Genomic DNA, 24,286 nt, shown 5'->3' with positions numbered 1-24,286 from the left:
GTACTTTTGTATTTCTGTCACTTTTTAAAAAATAGATGAGAGAGACCTTCAGCCAGGTGGAATGTCCAGAAGAAACATACTTTTGAACTTGAAAGCAGAAATGTTTCCATTATTGGAATAATAGGTTTTGACAACTCTGAAATGTTTCTGAAACAATATCTGGAGTTGAAATCCATCCTGTTTTGTGAAAACAGTTTTGGTGAAGTACGTTGGTTTTTTTGTTTTTAAGGACTGGAGTAATAATATATAATTGGAATATGTTCAACCAGTCCTGACCTCATAGTCCCAGCAGCAGAGTGAGTTTGACCATTTTTTTTCCCTGGGGTGGAGGTAGAACAGAGATGAGCTTTTTTCCATTGCTCTGGTGGCTGGAGGACTCTACCCCACCTTCCTTGTCTCTCTTTCTTTTTTTTTTCTTTTTTAGACAAATTCACCTCCTGCATCTTTGGCAAAGGTCACAATGCAGAAGAAGAGAAGAATGACTTATCTATGCCTTTGGCAACAAATATTTATACTACAGAAACATAATTCAGATTTTATTAATGGCATTTTACAAAATTTCCTGCATTAGTTCATTTTTGGAAGTAATCAACAATGATGTGACGTGACAAGATTATATCAATTTATTTACTTCTTTAAATTAGTTCCACTAAGCCAGTACAAATCTGTGGGTCATATGAGTGCATGACTCTTGATGGTTTGAGGAAGCAAAGTTTGCTTTAGCTTAAATTCATGCATCAGCTAACCTGAAATAAAGCTTATTGAGCTGAAGTAAATGGTCACACAGTATTTCCCCTTTTTTGTCCTAAATTAACTTGAAAAGTTAACTTGTTAGAAAAGCCCATTAAACCTGTGCAGATTCCTTGTGTAGTGAAGGCTGTGTTATGCCAAATGCTTTTCAGCAGTGAAAGAAAATGGGAGGTATAATAAGTATTATTACCAACTTGGTGCCTATCTGAAAGTTATTATATATTTTGATGCCTGATTGATGAACGTGTTCTGCCAGACCGTACAAGTTTTCTCTCACAGGTTTTATTGGAATTGACGCACTTTGATGAAAGGCTTGTTTTCAGCTATTTTTCTTTCTGAGGAAAATCATTCTCTTGGAAAATTTCTAGCAGAGTCTGTCTCTGACCAGTGCTCTGTCCTCTTTATTCCCACCAAGGCCCTTGTTTAATCTGATTTTGCCTGTTCTTTTTGTTGCTCTTTTCTTCAAATGCAGAAAAATTGGCTGACCGTAAACTGAATGTGGCAGAAGTGACGCAATCTGAAATTGGTCAGAAACAAAAGTTGCAGACGGTCCTGGAAGCTGTCCATGATTTACTCCGACCCCATGGCTGGACAATCAAGTGGAATGTTGACTGTAAGGACTCTGTTATGCTTTCTGTCTCAGCTTCACGGGCAAGGAGGGTATGATAATCAATAGGTTGATCATATTCTCTGTGATGCAGTGTGTTTTTTATAATTATTTATATATTTGCATAGAGGGTGTTAACACATCCATGTATGGAATATAGTTGGTACCTTCTTCTGTGGTCTTTGTTTAAGGACAGATGTACATGACTCTGGAATAATTGAAGTAATTTGTTCCTTTAAGGCTATGCTTTCATTAGAAAGTCTTTTGTTTGCTTCCTGAATTTGAATCCCTACATATATGAGAAATGTGTTAGTCATTCAGGTACTAGAGGGTGATCTAATCCTTTGGGCCACCACAGTAAGAGTAAAAGGGTCCTGCATCCTGCTGGAGGATGCAGTTTCTGACAGGCTAAGCAGAAAGTACCCTCTGTTCAAGCATGGCCTGTTACAATCCCAAAGTGAGAATGGAATTTGAGAAGTCCCTTCGCCTAGGTACTGGGTAGGGTTCATCTCTTACAGCCAGGAAAGCTTGTGTTAACACTTGGAAGTCTCCTAAAAGCAGAATTCTCCAGTACAGTGCAAGGCAAGTGATTGAGTCTGCCTTTCTTCATTGATTAGAGAGGGAGCTGAAATGTTTGGGCTCCTAAGTTAGGCCTGTAACTTAAAGGGAGGGCTGAATCTAGGCTTTGCTACCTGTGAAATTATATTGTAGGCCTTGTTAATTTAGGAAAAAAAGGAAGAAGGATAAAAAGAAAAAAAGACTGTTTTCCCTAAGGGTATTTTTCACTACCTTTTCCCTGCCTTTTTTTCCAGAGCTGTTTGCTTAAAATAAAGCCTCAGTATTCTTTTATTTGCTTTATTTTCCTTGTTCCCCGCAGCAATCCATGGCAAGAATCTGATTTCCATTCTTCACCTTCTGGTAGCTTTGGCGATGCATTTCCGGGCTCCCATTCGACTGCCTGAACATGTGTCTGTTCAAGTGGTAGTTGTACGGGTGAGTATGAACTCATAAGAGAAACTGATCAGAACAATCGTTTATCACTCTGATTTTGCAGTACTGGGCTGCTCCCATCCATTGCCCTCGGATCTCTTGTCATTTAGAAAATTCTTGTCCAAGCTGTTTAGCGAGTCCCAGTCCTGGGAATGTGTTTTTGGTATGCTTAAATGTGATCCTGAGGACATCGTATCTTTATTATGTTTGGGACCACCGTTTACTACTGCAATGTCAAGCTAAAAACATGTGATGGGTTTTTGTATAAGAGAAAGTTATGTCTGTAATTTCTGGCCCTTCAGTAAATGTTTTTTGCCATACATTTTTTGTAGAGAAGCCATTGAAACACAGCACAGAAAGGAGTTTCAGCATGTAGAATCTCCCTAGTCTGGGAAGCCTGTTACTGATGATGTTTTTCCCCAGTGACTTATTATGCAGACTTAGACATGTTGTTTTCCTTGGCATGCTAATAGACTTTCATAATTTCTTTCGCAGCCTTGCATTTTTGTTGGCTTTCCTTAGATTTGGAGAAGAGATCTGACCTGAGGAACCCTGACTTCTTCCCTCCTGCCCTAGATAACCCTCTAGTTATTCCTTTCTCTGCTTGGTGTTGACCATTTCCTTTCACTCTACAAAGACTCTACTTCAGCACATATGTACTTTTGCTTTTTATCTTGCCTTCTATCCCAACTGAAGCTCCGGTGGCAGTACAGTCTGTACCATGTGAACCCATCTTTTCTCAACAGCTGTTGAAACACCAGGCAGAGCTGTTCCAGCTGGCTCTCTGATCATGCCGTGACTATCTGCTGTGGTGCTCAGCGCTGTTGTTGCAAGGCAGGCTTGGCTGCTGCCAGCAGGCTGTAGAAGTGCTTTCTATATGTGCCATTTACTTTTAGAGCTGTCAGGCTGTAGTAGGTTTCCTTTCAAGAATAAAGCAGATAAAGCAAGCTCCAGCTCTGTTTTGCAAATGCAGACCCCCTTACCAGATGCGATTGCATGGTGGTTGCTTAGGCAAGCCTCATTTTGCTTTACATTTAAATAATGACATTTTTCCAGACTGCCTACCTGAATGCTCTAGAGGTACAGGGTGTGATGTAAATGAGTAATTGATGGATACTCCCAGGCTCACAATAAATGTATGTATTATCCTTAAGAGGTGATTTCGAACTGCTTTCAGGCTGCTGTACTTCTTTCATTTTAAGAATGGTGAGTTAGGTATAAAGTAACATGAATGTAAATAGGAGACTAATTTCTTTTGAAATTTCTTTTGACTGTCTTGGAAAGTTAAGGAGGAAAACATAAATGTAAGGTGGTCAACAGTCCTCTCACAACCCCGATGCTAAAAATCTCCTTCTGCCCAGTACAGTGAAGTGTCTTCTGTAGCTGATGTCAGAAAAAAACCTTAGGTAAAGAGGTAGAACCTCCCTCTCCTTGTCCTTAGTTCAAGCTTCAGGACCCTCCACTTCTGTAGCAGAGAGAAGGCTGTGGAGAAGGTGTTTTCGCATCTTTTGCTGTTGGAGTGATATAGAGAAGACACCTACTGAGAGCATCTGGTTCACCAGAGTCCCTGCATCTTGAGCCTAGAGAAGGCTGAGGTGAAGACAGGATGAGGTAAAGGCTGAGAGAAACTAGGGAAGAGGGAAAGAGCAACTACTGTGTTGCCAAGGGAGTGCCTGAAGGTGTCAGAGCAATGGTACAATGAGAGTTAATTTAAGCATGAGAGGCTGTAAGCTCTTGCTTTTGGACCTAGAGCCTGGAGTCCTGGAGATGGTTATGGCAACTGCTGGCTGTGAGCGTACCTTAGCTGGCCCTGTGCAATAGGAGGCTTGTTTTAGGCCCCCTGTCCTGCTGCTAGGAAAAGCTTGCAACTCTTCAGCTTTGTTTATTTAAATGTAAAGCAAGGCACAGTATAAACTGAAGCATGTTTCCTCTGGAACAACAACTTTTGCCTTATAGTTTGGTAAATTGACTTTTTGTAGTGCAGCATCCATAACCTAGTCTAAAAATACAAGCTGGCTCAGTAACACAGATCTCTTTAAATGGATTTTATTTAGCCTTTGTTATACTATGACAAGCAGACAAGCAGAAGAACGGTAATGAGGTTAATATTGTTCCTAATCAGAGTAAGAAAACTATTATTAAGAAGATTATTATAATTATAATTATCAATTTATTGTCAAATGATCTTATTACAGATCTGTCAAACTCGATCACAGTTAACGTAAGATGTCTGCTCTGAGAGGTTTTAGTTTAAATGTGTTTAAGGGCATTAATCAACAGTTTTTTAAGTGACTGTAAACTTTGCAGAATTGACCCTGCAGCAAGAAAACCTTGCAGGTGTCGTGGGAGTATTGTGCAAGAACACACCCACACTGAAATTTTCAAAACTGGTTAAATCTCACTTTCATGGGTGACTTTGGCACGTAGGATTATCATTATCAACTTTGTTGAGCCGTCCTCACACTGTGCAGATATGTGAGGTGCTTCTTGCCCAGATGGGCTGTGCTTACACTATGAAAATAAAGAGTCATACTGGTTTAGCAAGTTACTGCTTAGCGAAGTTGTGTGCATTTCCATAGCCCACCCCAGAGCAATGCAGAATACCCTGTTAGCTTGTGTAAGTGTTATGGGCTTTTTCTTCTCTAATTTTTAGTATCCTGCTCCATAAAATGATATATTATGACAGCACTGTGCTACATGGAAAGTATTTGTCAAGATCTCCACAGACTGGTGGTGATTCTGCCCTTCCGTTAAATTCTTCACTTCCTTTAGCATCTTGAAGTGACAGACTGAGACTTTCCTAAGGTGCTTTTTTTTTTTTTAAATTAAAAATAGTTGATTTACAGTGTGAGAAAGATCTGTACCTGAATCCGTGTCTGTCAAACCCACAAGTGTTTTGCAGAGGACTTTCTGCTTTACCTGCCTTGGTAGGAAGAATCTTTACCTATCTATCTGTCTGTCAATATTACCTAAGAACAACTACGAGACTAACCCAGCAGAAAACCACTTTTGTTTATGTTATTTTCTAATGGGCACCATGAGGTAGCCCCTCGCAAGAGCAGGGATCCTGAAACGTAGTTACTCGTAAACCTTTTTGAAATCAACCTCCAGAATTGGTTTTCTTGGTGTTCTCTGTGTGAAACGGAAACTTTTGTAACCATGGCAATAAATGTCCAAGTTATACATGAAGAGGCCTAGCAGAGCAAGGTGGGTCTTTTTAGTTAAGATCCTGTTGATAGCTACTCCAAGTGCTGAGTTAAGAGTCTAAGATGATACATGTTTTAATGCTGGTGTCACTCAGTGTTTGCCTGTCGTTCCAGCCCTCCTCAGTGAGGGCAGGGAGGAGAGAAACTCTGTGGTTTCAGTGCGTTCTTCCAGTAAGAACTGAAAATCCTGAGATTTTTTCTTCCAGCTGACTCTACTGCCTGATATTTGAAACATAAACTTGCATGATGAAGAAATGCCCTAATTCAGCAAAACAAAAAGGTTCTTAGAAATAAGTGTAAAAATTGTTCTTAAGGCTCACTGTGTTGGTTATTTTCACAAGGCTCAGGAATTGCCACCTTTTGCACTTAGCTTTCCTCATCTTCGTTTTTAAAATGGCAGCATGTCCCACCTTGGTGCTGCTGGGAGATCTGAGGTATTTTTACAGTAATTCCCTTGCAGTCGGAGTTGCAGATTGAAAGGTCAGAGGCAAGGCAGGGCGAAGAATAAATGTGTCAGGTGGCAGTGCTGCAAGGAACCAAAGTTTTATCAAAGAATGACATTTGCTTTTGGATTGAAAAGCTAAGGGACCTAGGCTTCCTGTGCAAGCAGCATGCTCAGCTGCCTCGGAGGGGGCTACGCAGAAATGCTGTTATTTCCACCTATCGGGGAGTCAGTGTTGGCATCTGTTCTTCTTTCTTATCAGGCGTTTGGAGGCATTATTCACTAGTCCCCACTTAGTGAGATTTTGTTCACAGTTTGTAGCATCTCGTCCCTGCGGTACGAAGGTCCAGAAACCTGCATTAATAAAGCAGAGACGTGGTGGGGTGGAATAAAGACAACATTGTTTTGTATGCAAGAAAACATTGCCCTGTCAGATGCTTTCTCATTTTTCCATCCACGCTGTCATCCTGGCTTGTTTCACCAAACCTTCTGGCGCTGTTCCCGTGGCTCCCTCGGGGGAGCAGGATGAGATATATGCACGATAGGGAAGTGAGGGGCTGTGAAGACCTGGCCAGCTGGCGGCATCCAGCACAGGGCCCAGCTCAGGCACGGAGCCGTAACAGCAGAGCGATGGGAGACCGCGGCTCCCACCGTGCTTTCAGCCAGGCTCCCTGGGTGGTGGCTTGAGAAAGCAACGCTGCCTTCGTTCGTTGAGTACGGGGTGGGAGGGCAGGAGTTCTTCTTACTGTTTTTTAGATTTCAGTTTTTATTTCTTAAATCGCTTCTGGGGAAGGGATGTGTTTCTCTTCAAAGCTGTTCTTCCTAATAAATTATTATTTGGGGTTCAGCTGATGAAAATGATCGAGGCCACCACACATATGTATACGGAGTTTGTGCCTGAGGGGGCGGTTTCCCTGCTTACCTGAGCAAGCAGCTTTATTAACCCTGCCGTAAGTCATTCTGACAGACCCGGTTCCTAGATGGCTGCTGAGATTTGAGCTCTTTGTGTCAGCTTTTTAACCACAGGGAAGGGAGGAAAGAAACTCCTCCATTCAGGCATAAGGCTATATCCCATAGTTTTGGAAGGGACTCATAGAGGTGTTAAGAAAGTTTTTGAATCGGGTAAAAGCACTTCCAGCCTCCAAGAGGCACATGCCATGTCTCCAAAGCTCTGGAGAGGCTCAGAAACATTTGAGCCCACCTGTGTCAGGGGGCTGTGTTGTAACAGAGCCGAGGAAGCTGTTATAAAGCTGTTCTGAAACTGAGTCTCACCACGTGCTAACTCAGTTGGGTAGGAGACTCCTTATTCATGCAGAAAATTATCCTGAGGAGAGAAAACCCAGTAACAGGGAAACACTATTCGTTGTGAAATCACTAGTTGGGCTTTTTATGCTTCCTGCGTTTCCTTGGTTGATGTGTTCCTGACAGGTGTGTGACTGGTGGCCTCAGTAACGTGCCTGCTCTAGGAGAGCTGCCCTCATGCCCGGAGAGCTTTGCCGGCACACCGGAGCCCTGGCCTGGGGGCAGCCATCCATGTTATTTCATCCCCAGATCTCTCCGGAGAGCCAGGCTGCCAATTGTGTCAAATTGTTGGTTGACACCGTGACATGAATGAGTGCCCTTGGGGAGTTTAAGACGGGGCTGACACACTCTCTCTAATTTGTGTTCCAGGCACGATGTTGACTCTGGTCTCAGGAGGAGAATTGTTAGCGAGTTTGTTGGCTGCAAATATATATATATATACACACACACATCTCCCAAACATCCATTTGGCTGTCAGCCTGATAAATGCCACTGTTCTGGGAGTGAGCCCTCCTGTGTCAGCTGTTTCACTTCTACCTCTATGAAACTTAGTGAGCACGCTTTATCCCGTTTTCTCCTCTGGGATTCTGAAAGATGCTGAATGCAGCAGAGCCCCTAATGAACTTCTCCTTCACTAATGCCGTGTCAGTTTCTAACTCCCGTCTTCCTTTCCAGAAACGCGAAGGCCTCCTTCAGACCACTCATGTTACAGAGGAGCTGACAACTACAACAGAGTAAGCACAAAACATTTTAGCTTCAGAGTGTGTCTGTGGTGCATGATGTGAGACCATTTACAAAAACAAGAGAGATACTTAATCTTCCCCTCGCCCCTGCTAAATTAACAAAATCCTTTAATGTGGTGGTGGTGATCCTTTAAGTATATAGAAATAATTTGGTCTCTGGAAATATGTTACAAAGGAGAAAAGTGTCTTCTTGACGTTTTTGTGTTACAGAAGCTTTTAACCGAATAGTTCATTGACTGTGACCTTTGTGGGCTTTTTTTTTTCCTCTGCCTTCTGGGGGTAGCCATATATAACTAATGTCTCCCCAGTGCTGTTGCCTCTCTTAAGTGAAAGACCAATGTAGGTATTTGGGGGAAGAATTAGTTTGACAAAAGGCAATTCTTTGAAATACCTCTCAAAACTGAAGTGATACCGTGTTATAATTGTAAGGAGAGATGATCTCTGTTTTCAATAGTATCTCAGGACTAGAGCTCAGCAAAACTAAATTAAATAAATAAACCTCTTTCCTCTCCCGTTTTTGCAGGGGATTACTTTGCTATATATTTTTACAGTCCTTTTTACAAGGAGAAGGCTAGACATGCACTTTGGCTGCAAATAAAAGCTGAGCTTTTCCATCATGTGGCCTGAAGGCAGCTCTTCTAAGAGGGGCTTACACGAGCCCTCCTTCAGTTTATCAGGGTATTGGCTCCCTGTAGAGCTGGCTCAGCTTTCCATGACTTTGAAGATAAATGAAGTACCATGTGGCTAGCTCAGTGGGGAAGATCTTTCAGATGGAAACGCTCAAAAATGAGATCATAACATCTCTGTGTGGACATTAAAGATCTCATAGTGTTTTTTGTAGGATCAGAGCTCTGCCTCAGGTTTGTTGGCCAGAATCCCTCCCCTCGCTCCTGTGCTCTTGAACAATGTAGTTAGCTTGTCCTCTCCTTCAGATGTGGTTTGTAAGATGTAATCTGCAGAGCGGGGGTTTAGACATTTTTTAGCAAGAAAGATGTTTACAGCTTTGCATGTGTGTTTATACATGTATTTTATTAAGTTATTTAATATTACACAATATTAAGAGGTTTACTGTTTAACGTGTTGCGTACCCAGATTTAAGTATAGCTAGAGAAAATGCAGTGATCAGCAGAATCCAACATTGACTGAATACTTTCAAATTCCTCTGTGCAAATCAGGGCCTGATTCTCAGCTGATAAACATCTGCATCTGTCTGGTGATGTCACCGGCTATGTATATAATTCATATGTGGCAGTTTTATTTACATAATATCCAGATATGATGTATGTTTTCTTTCTTCAGAGAAAACAGATTAAAGTGAGATAGATAGCCTAAGCTGTGTGGTGTAGCGTCTGATGACTGTATTTGTGGAAACTGTACACGGAAGTACATTTGTTCATTCACTCTTCATCATAAAAATAGTTATGCATAAGAAATCATAATTATGTGTAAAACATAATTGCACATTTCCGTTCATTTCAAATGTATCTCCCTGATATCACTGGTGGTCTGCTTGGGGACATTCCTGCAGCACGTTGGGTCTGGTCTGCAACATGCTCTGCCTCCTGACTTGGTAGGAGTGGTTAGCCCACGGCGTCTTGCAGGAAAAGGCCCGTTAAGCCCATGGTGTTGTCTTTTCAAACTGATTATTCATGAACTAACCCAATATGTTTGAATGCTCCGACTTGCAGGATGATGATGGGAAGATTTGGTAAGTAGCAAAGTTGACTCTGAAATTTTTTTTAATTTATGTCAGGCACAGAAATCTTGTCTGTTTTCCTTCAGCAGATCAAGACAATGGATTGAGCAATTCTGTGGGGTTGGAATGTATTGCGGGGGCAGGTTTTGTTACTCCACACAGATGTGGAGCATAATGGGTAGAACCAGATCATCCAGTATACTGCTTGTGCTCTTTAGACTGGTCTCTGTTGACTTGTTTTCATTTGTAAGTAATGAATAGCAAAAATGCTGCACAGGGCAATATTTCCTAGTACTTTGTTAGTGACTTTCAAGTAAAAATCTTTGCAACTCCCAGCAATGAGAGTTACACCTTCTTCGTAATGTGACCGTTTATATATAAATAATGCATGAAAATGACTGAAGCAAAGGTGTATGGTACAAGGTCTAAGAAAGCTCTGCTTATCTGTCCACTTTCAGCAACCAGTCAGCCCCCTCTAATTCCTTTGCATGGAGTATCCTGTCTCCTCCATGTTCGCTAGATTTTAGAGTTTAGATCTTACCAACTGTAGATCTTGTCTTCTAAGCAAAAAGCATTTTTTTTGGTGTTGCTGCCAAAAGACTTCTCTTTTTGCATTTGGTTTTGTTAGTGGCATTAAGTCACTTCTTCTCACTGAAGAGATGTGGGCTCCTGTAAAGGACTGTGTGTGATGAAGAAGTCGTCGTTTAGTTTCTCTGTTCCCCAGTAATAATATGTGAATGCTACCATTTCCCATCTTGCAGAGTATCCACATTAATAATTGATGTCAGGGGGTTGTAGGGGCTACATAACATATCTTCAGATACCAAAGGAATTTGGATAATAAATATGTTTGTTTATTTAACAATAGAAAACTATTAAAATGTGCTTTGTAAATAAAAAGAATGTGAACCTGGAAAAACTGTTAAAAACTATGTTGAAATTTTGAACAGCTTAAAACCCAGACACTTTTCCAGCATTTTTTAACCTTTTTTTTTTTAATGCAACTGCCATTGGTTAGATTTCTAATTTTTCCTTGTTTTACTTAATGATGATAGTTGTCATCCAAAATATCAGTGTTTAGAAAATTTCAGTCAGCCCAAAGCTGCTGCAATGTGAAATTTTGCGCTAATATAGTCAATTTAGTAGATTTTAGATTGGATTACCTGTTGTTATACAATGCTTTGAAGGTCTAAATGTAATTTAAATATTCATACTGTATGTAAGCTTTGCTTTTCATACACTGCTGAATCAGATTTCACTCGTGTTCAGTTTTAAGCTTTATTGAAGTCACAGGTACTACCAGTAATTTTAAATTAAGCAAATTAATATCGCATTTTGATGCTGAGCAATGGATGCAACCGTGGGTATCACTGTAACTGTAGTGCACCAAAACCACATGATGTTTCAGTGGCTTATTGTTTAAGTTAAGTTTGGGACATAATCAAAATTTGTGTTGCATTTTAATTTTTCTTCTGCCTACATATTTTGTGACCCATGATGAATGGCAGAAAAGAGAAATCACTGAATGATATGTTTATTTTCAGTTACCTTTAAAATTCCCAGGGGAGTTTGCTTTGGCATTTAGTTAGACACCAATAACTCTTAGCTTCAGTCTCTGTTATGTGGCTTTCTGAGAAAGACCTTTAAGCTTGGGACATATAACTTGCTTTCTATACTTGGCTGTTGGAGGTGTATTGATTTTTTATTTTTTTTCCCCTAAAACCAGAGCGTGATGCCTTTGACACCCTTTTTGATCATGCACCAGACAAACTCAGCGTAGTTAAAAAGGTAAAAAAGAAAATTTGAGTTGTATTTTCCACGTTGCTTTATTTCTTATGCTTTTGGAAAGATATCCAGAAAGATCTGGAAAATAGCAGAAGAGGATTCCGAAATAGTGAAAAGGGTATTTATCCCCCAAAGGTCACTGTTTCAAAGCCAGGTGATACCTGGATTTGTTGGCTTCGGTCAGGCTTGTCTCATTATACTCTGGTTTATGGCTGAGGCTTTTCTTGGTAGCGCTGCCAGATTCAATCAAAATGACACAGGTTAGGAAAAAGCTACTCTGCAAAGTACAGATCATTTAAGGGCATTAATCAACAGTTTGTTAAGTGACAAACAGATCATTCTGACTGGACAGTCGTACACGCTTTTATATCCCGGGTGCTGTCCTCCAGCGAGGAGGGGCTGGACCATAGGCTAGTGAGCGGCTAGTGGTTGTGGCCTCTCCTCTAGGCTCAACAGCAGCCAGAGTCGTGCATGTGTCTTCAGCTTTGGTCTCCCCAAGAAGCACTCGCTGTTTGGTTTTCAGCTCATTTTTGTACTAAAGATGATCTTCCACAACTGGAAGATATTTTCCACAGTACCCTGAAATGTGATTCACCCATAAATAAGTTTGCTAAATGTAACGCTTTTACAGAAGAGTTGCTTTTGTCCCGGGGCTCTTCTACTTAACACTTATTCATGTGGTCCTCTAGTCTCTCCTCTGAGGCTGAGCATCATCGCAAAGCACACCTATCTAGACGTATTCTTGACATGTCTCTCTGTGCTAGGCAGAGCAGAGGGGTAAAGTAGCTGTTGATCTCTGCCAGCCCTTGTTAGTGTTAGAGAACGCATAAGGAAGAGACTCCACGTTGTTCCATGAGCTAGTTCCAACATGGCTGTTAAGCTGTGTATTAGAACAGTAGTATGCAAAGATCAATGTTGTAATTTGTCCCTTTGCTTGTATGGAACAGAAGATGTATGCATTTAAAATAGTGCTTTGAAGTCTCTGGAAGATTTCATCTTTCCAATCTGAAACATCTTCTAGAAGAGTGACTTTAAAGTTGATAGAGAATTAAGTTAACTCCACTCATGCAATACAAGTGTTAACACCCAACTCTGCGTCCCATTTGGATGTGGTATAAGCAGGCTGGCAGATCTCTCTGCTTCAGTACATTAGCACATATCTCACTCATAGCAGCAGCTCATAGCATGCCTGCTTCCTGCGGGAATAGAAATGCCAGACTTGGGTTATATCCCTACTGTAATTTGCTAATTGATATGCACACATCGCTCCAGGAATGGAGGTGTGTGCAGAACAGGGCACTGTTGGCATCTTCTCTTGGGAGCCTTAGCTCAGTGCTGCTGATGCCTTGCTCCCAGGCAGTGGATCTTCTCCAAGAAACTGAAGAAATTAGTGTGGACAGTAAGTGCACCTACTGCTTGCTTCACCTTCACGAAGAAGCTACGAAAGAACCATTGTCATCACAGCTTTTTCCCACGATGCTAAAGTATGCTTTATGTGCTAGGAAAAATAACTAGGAAGCTGTATGTAATAGCACCATCTGGTGACTTCTGGCATATGGTGCAACAAAAATGACTGTAGGAATTGAGTTGTTTTCAGTTTTATGTACTTAGTTATGCAAAAGCAAATAGCACACATGCATATTAAAAAAAGCTTAAAAAAAGATTATGTTAACCCTTTCACATAGGCATTGACTGGAGTGTCTAACATCCATGTTTCTGGTGTTTTCTTTTATAGTCTCTGATCACCTTTGTGAACAAACACTTGAATAAACTGAATTTGGAAGTAACAGAGTTAGAAACCCAGGTAGGAAACTTTGTCTTATTGTATGTAATCTAACTGTGTAAATTGCAAATCTGGGCCCTCACTCCTTAAAACCTTGTTATGCAACCGTTTATCTTTGGACATGTTAATTTATGGGATCAGGGCTCTGTCTTTTAAGTAGCAATGACATTCACTGATGCTTGCTTCCTTTACTCATGTTTACACATACTTCATATTGTTGTTGATTTGTATTATAAGGTGAAATTCTTGTATATTTAATAGGGTCATACTAATGACTGTAGAATATGGCTAGATTTGAGGGCAGCTTGCTCTTGGGTTCAAAGCGGAGTGCTGCAAAGCAGTTGCTATAGTTATGGGTGGATGGTGGGTTGTGTCTTTTCTAGCTGTGAGAGTTCCTGATGAACTGGAATAAGCTCTTAATAGCTGGCTGCCTGGGGCTCTCAGGAGAAGCGTGGACCGCAGCGTGCAGTTCATCATAGAGATATCAGTGCTGGCTTTGATCACATCAAAGTGGGACTGGAAACAATTTTGCTGTTGCAGCAAAGGCCTTCATATCCTCCTCTTTACCCTGCTGCCTGGGCACATGCACTGTGCTTGCTTCTCAGCAGTGTGGATTAACGACTCGTAGCTCCTGTACTGCGGTGGCTTGACTGCCAGCGGTATCCAGTTTAGTTTGTTTAAAGCTAGTGAAGGTGTCTGTCAACCACCACCATCTGCTCTCATGAGTTCTCTTTGTCTCTAGTGCAAAACTGGGTACCAAATATGCTTGGAAACCTTAAGTAAGTGTGTATAGTTCTCACTTTACAGATAAAATTAAACGATTTTCAGGCATGGGCTTGGCTAAGCAGAAGTAGATATTCTTTCTAGAATTCACTGAGCTGTGGAGAGATGGTTATCTTATTGTCCTAGGGGAAAAAAAATAAATAGTGCAGTGTCTAGAGATTTATACCAGGAGTATAGGTAATTGGTTTGAGCCTGGCTTAGTTTAATACTAGTCATTCACTGCTATTTTATAGCTTTGCTGAAATAAATGGGTGACTGGATCTGTTCTGTCACAAGCAATTCTTGCTTAATGCCTTGAAGTACCTAGCAATTTATTTTTGAAAATGTTCGAGGATGTCACATACACCGTATCAGTATCACAAGTGAAAAGTCTGTTAGAAATAAAAAACATTACCCCCTTAGCCAGTAAGTAGTTGTCCTGTCTGGTAGGAATACTGAATAGTATTGCTGAAAGTATTTAGTATATTATTTAGTATTTACTGAAACCGTAAACAAGCTATTTTGACTTGGGGAAAAAACATATCTTTTGTGAAGTCAAACTTCCTGCCTGTGACAAGGGAGACTTATTTCAAGTTCTGATTAAGGGCAGAGATTTCAATGTCCAAAACACACAACTTAAGAGGGATTGTGGTTGAAATGACCAGGTACTGTAGTAGTAGGATTGGGAATATATAACATGCAAACATGTTTCCTATGGTTGTTTTTTTTTTTAAATCGAAAAAGCTTTGTTAAATATTGTAGTGAAGTTTGCAAGACTTCTCAAGCAAATAAAATGAACGTGAGGAAAAGCAAGAATAGACATACATTCTCTAACCTCACCCCAAAGTATTCAGTAGCCTAGTAAATAGGTAACTGGCTAGAGATAAAGAAGGTCTTGTTTTCAGTCCCTGCTATTCAGACCAAATAGTCTGCACAACTAAGGAGTACAAATTGTAGATAACTCCCAGGTGAATTGCTTTTAATTTCTTCTGCTTAGAGCTATTTACTGTATGTGAGTAATTTAAAATAGTGGTTGGCACATGATCTTTCATGGGTTAATGCTATAGCAATAGCTGATGGCCTTCCTTGTTTTGCTCAGGAAGTGAGGGTAGGGGAAATAATGCTACCAGATGCAGGGAGAAAGCTTTGTATCCTGTGTTTTTTTCTTTTCTTTAGGCTCCTAAGAAAAGACTGATTTAGCTTACTCAGCTGCACTGGTGATTGCAAGGGTATAGGTGAATCCAGGGAGGAGATGAAACAAAGCCCTAAATGCTTGTTACGCCTGCTGTCAGCTCCTTGCTATGGCTGAAAGGCGCAGTCTCTGACTCCTGAACCATCTCACACTTCTGTGCTAGCAAACAACAGTGGTAGAAATCGAAATACGTAATTTGGGCCAAGCATTCTTTGTTTCACTGATTTATGAATGCTTATTTGAAAACAGATGCTTTCACCTAGGATTGTCATCAGTATTTCTGTTTAGTTTGCAGATGGTGTTTACTTGGTTTTGCTCATGGGTCTCCTTGAAGACTATTTTGTTCCACTTCACAACTTCTACTTAACACCTGAAAGTTTTGATCAAAAGGTGGGTAGAAACTCCACGTTATATTCTTTTTGCTTTGTTACCACATGGTATTTGCCAGTCATTGTGTCCTTTCTCTTTGTGCCCAGTAAATCAGAACCTGGTATATTTTTCTCTTCAGGAACTGTAGCAATGATGCACTGCCTGTGACACTCGATAATTAATACCACTAAAAGTTGCTTGTGAAATGAATGGGTAAATTCCCCGTAGTTAAGGAAGAAAGGTATTCTGTTACCTAGCATCAAACGACACATAAAGCTCATTAATATCCGGAATGAATAAATCAGTAATAAGTGCTTTGTTCTGTATAGTACTTTGCATAATCAGAGTGATTTATATAATTGTAGTACTGCCTGAAGTGTTTTTGTGGGCAGGGATGCCTTATTTTGCTAGACAGCAGAGCTGATGCCTGGCCTTGCCTAGTATGTGCTATGTAAATAGGCGAGAACGACGAAAGGTGAGAGATGGGAAGCTCTGCTTTAACTGTGACCTATACACTGGGATTGACATTGAGATAGAGCTTCTTCCCAAGGTCACGGAATGTCATCCTTAAAAACTGCCCCCTCATCTCAGTAGTGTCAGTTGCCTACTACCCATTAGTTCTTTTTCTGTAGTTTATTTAATGTTGCTTGATATGCAAATGAGGTACTGCAGTAGAAGAGGTGGTACCTGGGTCATGATCTTTGGTTGATCTGGGACTAGAAGCTACATGTTGAGTGCTCACAGGTAACATGTTTTGGAGCTGGTTTAAAGCCAGGATGGATGCCCTGATCCTGCCAGGGAGCGAGCATGCAAAAAATTGCCTGTCTGAGGTCAATTTGTGAGCACAGACGTCTGGTTCCTTGTTCAGTTCCTGGCAGGATCACTGATAATGTTACTGACTTTAACTTTTGCGAGAATGTGCTAGCTTATCTTTTTTGGGTATTTCTTTCTATTTTGTAAAGAGTGAATGACTTCCTGCCCAACAGTGTTCTGGTCAGAATGAGCTTTGAGGAAGAAGAGTGGATTCTTTGCAGTCTTAGATTGTCTTACTCATAATCAGGGTATTGGAGATGGAAGGAGACAAAATAAGTGTCTTGTTCATCGCCCCACACTTGCTCCATTGTCCTGTGTCATTCCTAGTGTGAGTGCTTAACACACATTTTATTGTCATAACCAAAAGTTTGCCTCTTTCTGTGGTTGTTCCTGGACATGCACACGCACATCTGTGTATATTTGGTGCCTCGTGTCGGAATACTCTGAGCCTGGTTGTGCTGGAGTAATGCATCTGCCCCCTGCTTTTTATTCGGTCACGTTCTGCTGTGGAGAGGGTGCAAGCATTGTGTTGGCTGAGCTGGAGCAGGAGATGGCTAGGTCAGGAATGGAAACATTGGCAAAAGTTAAAAGGTAGAATGCTTTGTAAGGCGAGGGCTGTTTAAAACGGTGGGGTTTTCATAATGTCTTCAGCGCAGATTGTTACTGTCAAGCACCCGTCAGCAAAGGTACATGCTGTCTGAGGGGTGGGTGGGACTTCGTTGTCAGTAGAATAACCCAGCTTTGCCTGGGTGTATCATATCAGGATTGCAAGAGGAAACTGAGCTGCACCAAATAGGTGCTGTTACGGACTCAGGCTAATGGGCTGAGCCTGCTGGTTCTATAGGTTATGTAGGGTTGTTTGACTTCCTCGGGAGGTGACTAGTTGATATTTGGGAGCTTAAAGGGTCTCCCTAAAGGCAGGAAATCAGACTCCGGTAAGAGGAGCTTCTTTAGGTGTTAGGTTTGTGGATAGGATGGGAGTTAATTCATTTTGAATGTTGTGTACTGCACAGGAACTTGATAGAGCAATGGGAAGATAGTTATCTGTTATGTCTTATACAAGCTCTCCTTTATAGCTTTCTCTTGCTTTTTTATTCTAGTATCTTGAATTTTCACCCTTGTAGAAATGCAGGATGCTGACTGTAGCCAGCACCTGTTCAGTTACGATTTTGTTGTTTATCGTTTAAATTCATAAAGATTATCCAACATTCCTGAAGCAATGTTGTGATTTCGTGTGAAGACTCTGCCTTGAGGAAAGGGGATTTGTCAATCAAAGAAGGAGAGGTAAAGTTTGTGATTTTGGGGAAAGGAAAAAACATTTTCATCTTGAAAGTAATTGGTTTAGTCACAATGAATGAGGAGGAACTGTAGCAGGTAAAAAGAGATTAATAAAGTCCTGAGCAATAAGCGCCAGTGAAAGGGGCCTTTCTTCCGTCTTGTAGGGGAGCTTTGTATGCATAACTCCCTGATTTTCAAGATGAGTAGCTTTAATTAAATCTCTTCCCCTTGCTATGTATCTCCAGAACTGTCATTTGCAGTAACAAAAATGCACAGAATTCATAACCTAAATTACCTTGCTTAAATTTTGGTACGCACGGACAAAAATGCTGCTATGCAGATCTATTTAAACCATAATGTTCACTCCTCAAAAGAGAGATTAAAAGAAGACACCCACTGTCTTGCATTTTTCCTTTTTGTCCATTTTCTTTCCTCTGACTTTCATGTATCGTCCTTGGTGGCTTGTTGAGGAAGCTCTTTCTGTAAGTTGTGCGTAGCTTGTTTTGCAAGTTCACTGCACAGTCTGTCTAGGAGCTGCCACCACCACGCATTTTTTGAAGCATTTGCTTCATTAGAGAAACTTAATTTGGCTTTTAGCTCTGTTTTCAAGTAGAGGAAGCCAAAGCACCAAGAGACTAAGGGATTAGCACAAGGTCATGCAACAAGCAGCCTGGCTTCTCGATGATCTGATGTTGATGTTGCTTGATATGCAGCTGATAATTATTCAGAAAAGACTACTGTTTTTTGAAAATAATTCCATTTAGTGTCCTTATTTCTTCTTTCTTACACACCCATATGTATTTTCTCATTTCTGTTCAGTTATGTCACTTCTGTTGCATTCCTTGTTGCCTGGATGGCGAGTGATCTCTTGCTTTGTAGTTGGAAATGTTGATCTTGGGTACAGGCAGGAAGAACTCAACAAAACGCAGCTCTGTTGTAGTTGTTACTGGGAGCTCTCTGGCCTCTGCCGTAGAGACTGAGATTGGGGCTTGATGGCCTTCCCTGGTTCATGTGGTACTCAGTCACATTTGTACACTTGAAATTTGGCAATCTTAAATTACTTCCTTTGTATCAAAAAGTGGATATTTGCCCTATAATGATGCAAGCTTTCGTTTCTTAGACTCTCATATGTACTTTCTGCCATGCTTAAACATGTAAAAGTTTAATATTTCTTTAAATAGAATTAATCATTCTCTGTATCAAGTATAGAGAGAATAAAGCATTTTTAAAATTTAATTAAAGGCTTTTAATTCCTATATAACTTTGAGATTCTTACCACTTTACCTCTTTTCAGGTCCATAATGTTTCCTTTGCTTTTGAGCTAATGCAAGATGGAGGACTGAAGAAACCAAAAGCTCGTCCTGAAGGTATGAACATGCCTTGTAGCTTTAAACTGTACATGAAGACATAATAGCAGGTGCATTTCAAGTGCAACTCCATTCAAAGACAGTAGCAGCAGTACCACAAAGTAGAGCTGTAGATGTAGCCCTTCACAGTTTTCCAAAAGAATCATTGTCTGTGTCTGGAGTATATCCTTACCCATGTTTCTTGTCTGGAATAGATTCACTGAGGTGTACAAGTCTAGCTTTAGTGAATTATCCAAGACCTATTCAGTGCTATATTATAAATTTGCCTGGTATTCTCAATAACAATCCAAGCAGGAAGCTTTTCATGGTCTAATTCTCATAATTCTTACAGTTAGCGCTAGTTTGGACTCTTGTGATCAGATTTCAGCAACAGACAACAGAAAGGCTTTTGTATTTTTTAGGAGAACCAGTAGCAAACTTCTCTTCTTGATTTATGTGGACTTGGGAGTCAGAACTGAAGTGCGAAAAGTGAGGTTTTTCTTTAAAGTCTTTGAACCTTGAAATTAATTAATGATGAGGTCTGCATTGTTGCTTGCACTAGGGATAAAAAGAGGAATTAAAACTTTATGATTGCTAAATGACCAATTTTTATTCCTGGTGTTTCAAACTACATATGTGCTAAGAGGCTTCCATAGAACAACAAAAAATGAGAAGCCCACAAGAAATGTTCAGTCTGACTTAAAATGAGACAAAATGGTGATAGTAAATAGATTAACAAATAGTGAAGCTGGTTATAGTGGGGGAAAAAAGGCAAAAGACAATATTAAATGTACATGTATCCTGTCAGTACTGTTCTTTTAAATTTGGGCATGAAAAGTGCTCCTGAATAATTTGGTGAAACAATACACTGACTTGGGAAAGTAAAGGAGTCTTCTGAGTACTAGAGCTGAGTCAGTGGGTATATGAGGTGAACAAGGAAACTGGAGAAATATGAACGCACAATCAGGAATGGCAGTTTTTTGAGTGGAAGGGTTAAAAAGATTGCAGTAGGAGACCAGGTAAGCTAGATAAGCCTGTTTTGAGACAGTGTTAAAAACCTAGGAGAAGACTTCTCTAGCTGAAAGCTTGTCCTTTTTTTTGTTTTGTTTTCATCAGTTGATATAACAGAGGACATTACCTTCCCGTAAGGCTGTCTTATATCCTTACACTGTCGTGAGTGTTAGAACACTACGGCAGATCTTTTGTTTGCTTTGGACAAGGTGTGTAGATTCAGTAAGCAGCAGAAGATGTTTAAGTCGATTGAAAATTTAATTGTTAATAGACGTTAGAGAGCCAAATTAGCTTATAGAACATTCCTTTTTGCTTTTTGCTGCTGCAGGATGTACAGTCTCTTGTGTATATTCCTTCCTCTTCTGTGTTTGTACCCATTCCTGGCAGCAGTAGTTCACAGCTGTTGGAGTCAGTGTGGTCGTGAGGTGTCTGTCTGGCTGGAATTGCCTGCAAAACTGACTTGCTCTTGAAAAGCGGCTCCTGTGGAGAGGAAAGTAACATCTTGGGCTTTGCTTGTCACCATAGTTTCATTGAATCCTCTGTAGGATCTTGAGAGTCAGTACAGTCATGGAATACATGTTTCTTAAAAGAATTAATTTTCTCATAGACTGTGATGCTCTGCAGAAACTTTTGTGTACGGTATACTCTGTTAATGCCATACTGACCTATTGTTCGTTCCTAAATAGGCTGGAAAACCTATTAGGTGAATCCGTGTCCATTAGTGTGAATTGGGTAGGAAATGCCTCTTGAATTAGTTGTAGGATTTTCATGTAAAATGTTGTCTAGAGCAGAACACCACAACTTTAATTTCTATAGACCATGCTTTCTGCTGTGCGTGCAAGAAAGACATCTTGTTTAATATTTTAGTGCGTCTTTGTACTGGTGATAAACAAAAATAGGAGGATATGGGACAGCTCCTCTTCTCTGTTCTTCCAGCCCAATTCGGTAGATTGAGCCAGCAGCAGAACTTGATGCTGAGTTATTGCAGCAAAGTATGTTGTAGTGGATTAATTTATTAGCCTCAAATGGGGTTGTTATGGAGTGTGAAAGTTTTAAATTAATGGAATATTTTACACTGTTTTGATGATCTATGGCCATTTCGGTTAACATTTTATTAGTTGTTGTTGGTAATGTTGTGACTGTGCATGCCTCATCTTAAAATAAGAAACGGGATGCTGAGAATACGCTTATTCCTGGGAATGCCTGTTCGACACTGATCAATAAGGAACACTGTAATCGCCCACACAGGGAGGATGCATCTCACACTACCATACTCTTTAATGCAGCAAACAAAGGCATAACAAGGTCCAAAAGTTAGAAAAATGTCAAACTAGAATTACAGTATAACTTTTGCAACGGTGAAGGTAGTTAACCATGGGTCTGAATTGTCGAGGGATGGAGGTGGAATTTCCACGACTGGAAGATGTAAAAAGAAAAAGAAAACCATGCAATGTTAATCTTATATTTTAATTCAGCCACAGATTGGTTTGTAAGCTCAATACAGGATTTCCAAGATAAAGTTCTCTAAAGATTGTGTTGTACATGAAGTCAGACTATGTGACCACAAGAGTTTCTTCTGACCCTAAAATTACTGCCAAATAGAAGAGCTGGTTCCATTCCTTCTTTCAGTGATGGGGCCTCCCCTATCTCTCACTCCTCAGCATAATCTCCAGGGGTGAGCAGCAGCAGGTACCTAGCTTATATTGCTGTTGGAGATTAGTAGGAATCAGCCTGAAGTACCTCCATGAGGGTAGATGGACGGTACATGCAGTGCTGCAGGTCTCAGCCCCCTTCCTGATCCTTCTTTCTGGTGCTCTTTCTGATGTCCTTAGCTCTTGCTCTGGCACTTTGGTGCCTCTTACTCCCAGCTGCTCTCTCCTTGGGACGTGCCCTGGTTTCCTAGCTGAGCTTCTAGCTTCCAGCGATGTTTCTGCTTTACCTTCCAGGTTTCTATTTCTCTCCACTGGCACCTTGATCTTGGTTTGTAGCACAGGCAGTTCCTGCATCTGAACGGATGTCAGCCAGAGGCAGGAACTGGACCCTACAAGACTTGGTCACACCGCTTCATGCTGTATCAGCTGAAATGGAGGTTACAGTGGCTCAGGGAAAAGACCCATCCTGCTTTTGGTGGGAAGCTGAAGATGGGTAGTATGGGGGGAAGAAAACCATTTGGGAGGAATGAGGCAAATATACACTACAAATCTCTGACCACTACAGAGCTGACTGGGCCAGTCTTTTTGGTATTTTCATGGTGGCAGCGCTATTCTGTTTAATTGTTTAGCAGACAAATGTGACTGCCAGCATCAGTGGGTCAAATCTGCTGGTAGGTGTCTCTTCTCCAGCTATTTGCCTTCATTTCCCAGCTTTAGCAGTGCATGGCTTTTGCAAAGTGTTGTTTCCCATGGCTAAGTTTACATTTTAAATCCATCTCTGACTGGGTCTTGGTACAGAGTTCTTGCTGGTACAATCTTGCTGATTCTGGCTGTTACCTCTCTGAGAATGCTGTGGTAGTAAGCAACTTCCTGTGACACCTGGAAAAATTAGAAATGTGTTTTATATCTCAGTTATCCAGAGAAGACATCTCTTTTTTCAGGGTGTATTACTTCACAGCAGCTAGGATCTTTGCTTTCTTTGGGGCAGGAGAAGGTTCTTTTGCAAATGCAAAATCCAAAATCATAAGTGAAATATGTGAAATAATACAGGAAAAAGGGTAGAAAGAAAAGTTTGAGAGGTTACTGAAAGTAGCAGATGAAGCGTGAGGGTTAGAGTGTCACCCAGTATGGGGTGGGAGGGAAGGGTGGAGAGATCCTGGCAAGGATTCTTCAAAACAGGCAGTAGATGTTTCCCCTGGACCTCATATTAATTGTACTTTGTCTGTTAATTGTTTGTTGTCTTCATAGTTCTTTGATTTTTTAAATTATCTGTTCTTCCTTACTTCTGCTTCCATATATAGTGTTGACTGTATATTTTTTGCTTCCTCCACCTCCTTTCTTACATATTATATCCAGCCTTTGTTTTCACCTCTTCAGCCTTCTCTGCGCTGTGCCTTCCTCCATAGTCCCTGGATTATGTCTGTGCTATTTCCTGGCATTTTATTATAGTAATAGTTTGGGAGGTGCTAGCAGAAAAGCTTGTTTTTGTTTAGAACCATTCCAGACCTGTTCCCTGGCCTAGCATGGTAAGAAGGGATATTAAATAATAGAAAACTTTGAGTCTGCTAAGAGAATTCAGGCTTCGTTTATTCGTGGACTGTATCATTAAAGAGTTGTGAATGTGCGAGGTTCAATATCTCATATAATGTGTGTGGCTACTTGTTTGCTGCTGCCGTGGCCAGTGAAGTCATCGGTGGTATTTCCCAAAGCCTTTATCACAGGCCTCAGACAGAGATAGACTTTCTCTGTAGCGAATTTTAGATGAGAAAGGGAATTACATTTCTTCTGTTTCCCAGAGAAGTATTATCGTGAAGGTGTTTTGAAGTGCATCATACAGGACATTTAATAAGCTTGTCTTGGGGAGATCAGAATTATGTGGGGTATTTTGTTGCTGATCCCACCAGCTCAGAGATGTGGGGACGTTTGTTCCTTTGAGGGCAAGCGAAGGAGAACAAAAAGCAAATTAAGGATTTCTCCTTTTCTTCCACAGATGTTGTCAACTTGGATCTGAAGTCTACCCTCAGGGTTCTATACAACCTGTTCACAAAGTACAAGAATGTTGAATGATCCTGGAAGCTGCTGAGATCTTCACCCTTCCAATGCCCTTGGGCAGAAATTACAATAAACACACCCTCTGCACGCTCCCTTTGTGCCTTATACTATACTTCATGCATTCTTTCTACAGTTGATGTGGTCTCTCTGTAGCTGTTTGTATGACAATCCCACTAAAAATAATGCATGTGTATTCTCTAGGTCACTTGAAAATGTGTAGCTATTTCACACCCAGAAGATACTGTTGGGTCTGTTTTTTGTTATGATCAACAACTGTTCTTTTTGATAAAGGAAATATACCACTAACCACTTTAATATGCAGGGAAAACGTGAGACTTTCCGCATGGCTGGAGACTCTTTGATTCTACAGTAGACTTTCTTTTGCGTATTCCTTGGTTGCCACTGGCGTTTGAAGATTTTTCTAGGCTTGAGTGTTAGCAATAGAAAATCAGCATTGGAATTTATTTAGAAGCTGAGCCTTTTCAGTTAAATAAGATTTCGTATGTT

The 24,286-nt window shown here is 40.7% G+C and overlaps 1 protein-coding gene across 3 annotated transcripts in view; it reads left to right on the top strand.

The window, feature by feature from the left end:
* PARVB (parvin beta) overlaps window positions 1-23,980 on the top strand; it is a 62,212-nt gene extending 38,232 nt beyond the window's left edge. For all 3 annotated transcript variants that reach the window (XM_074590888.1, XM_074590880.1, XM_074590872.1), the window contains exons 5-13: window positions 1,223-1,363; window positions 2,235-2,350; window positions 7,973-8,031; window positions 9,729-9,748; window positions 11,463-11,524; window positions 13,257-13,325; window positions 15,547-15,648; window positions 19,013-19,085; window positions 23,718-23,980. In XM_074590888.1, the coding sequence (XP_074446989.1) occupies window positions 1,223-1,363; window positions 2,235-2,350; window positions 7,973-8,031; window positions 9,729-9,748; window positions 11,463-11,524; window positions 13,257-13,325; window positions 15,547-15,648; window positions 19,013-19,085; window positions 23,718-23,794 (719 nt within the window). In that variant the 3' untranslated portion in view covers window positions 23,795-23,980. The remainder of the gene's footprint in view (window positions 1-1,222; window positions 1,364-2,234; window positions 2,351-7,972; window positions 8,032-9,728; window positions 9,749-11,462; window positions 11,525-13,256; window positions 13,326-15,546; window positions 15,649-19,012; window positions 19,086-23,717) is intronic.
* Window positions 23,981-24,286: the final 306 nt, after the last annotated feature.

Source organism: Larus michahellis, chromosome 1 (genome assembly GCF_964199755.1).
Source record: "Larus michahellis chromosome 1, bLarMic1.1, whole genome shotgun sequence".
Taxonomy (NCBI): Eukaryota; Metazoa; Chordata; class Aves; order Charadriiformes; family Laridae; genus Larus; species Larus michahellis.
The sequence above is the reverse complement of the archived record's forward strand: the minus strand, read 5'-3'. Positions and strand labels throughout refer to the sequence as shown.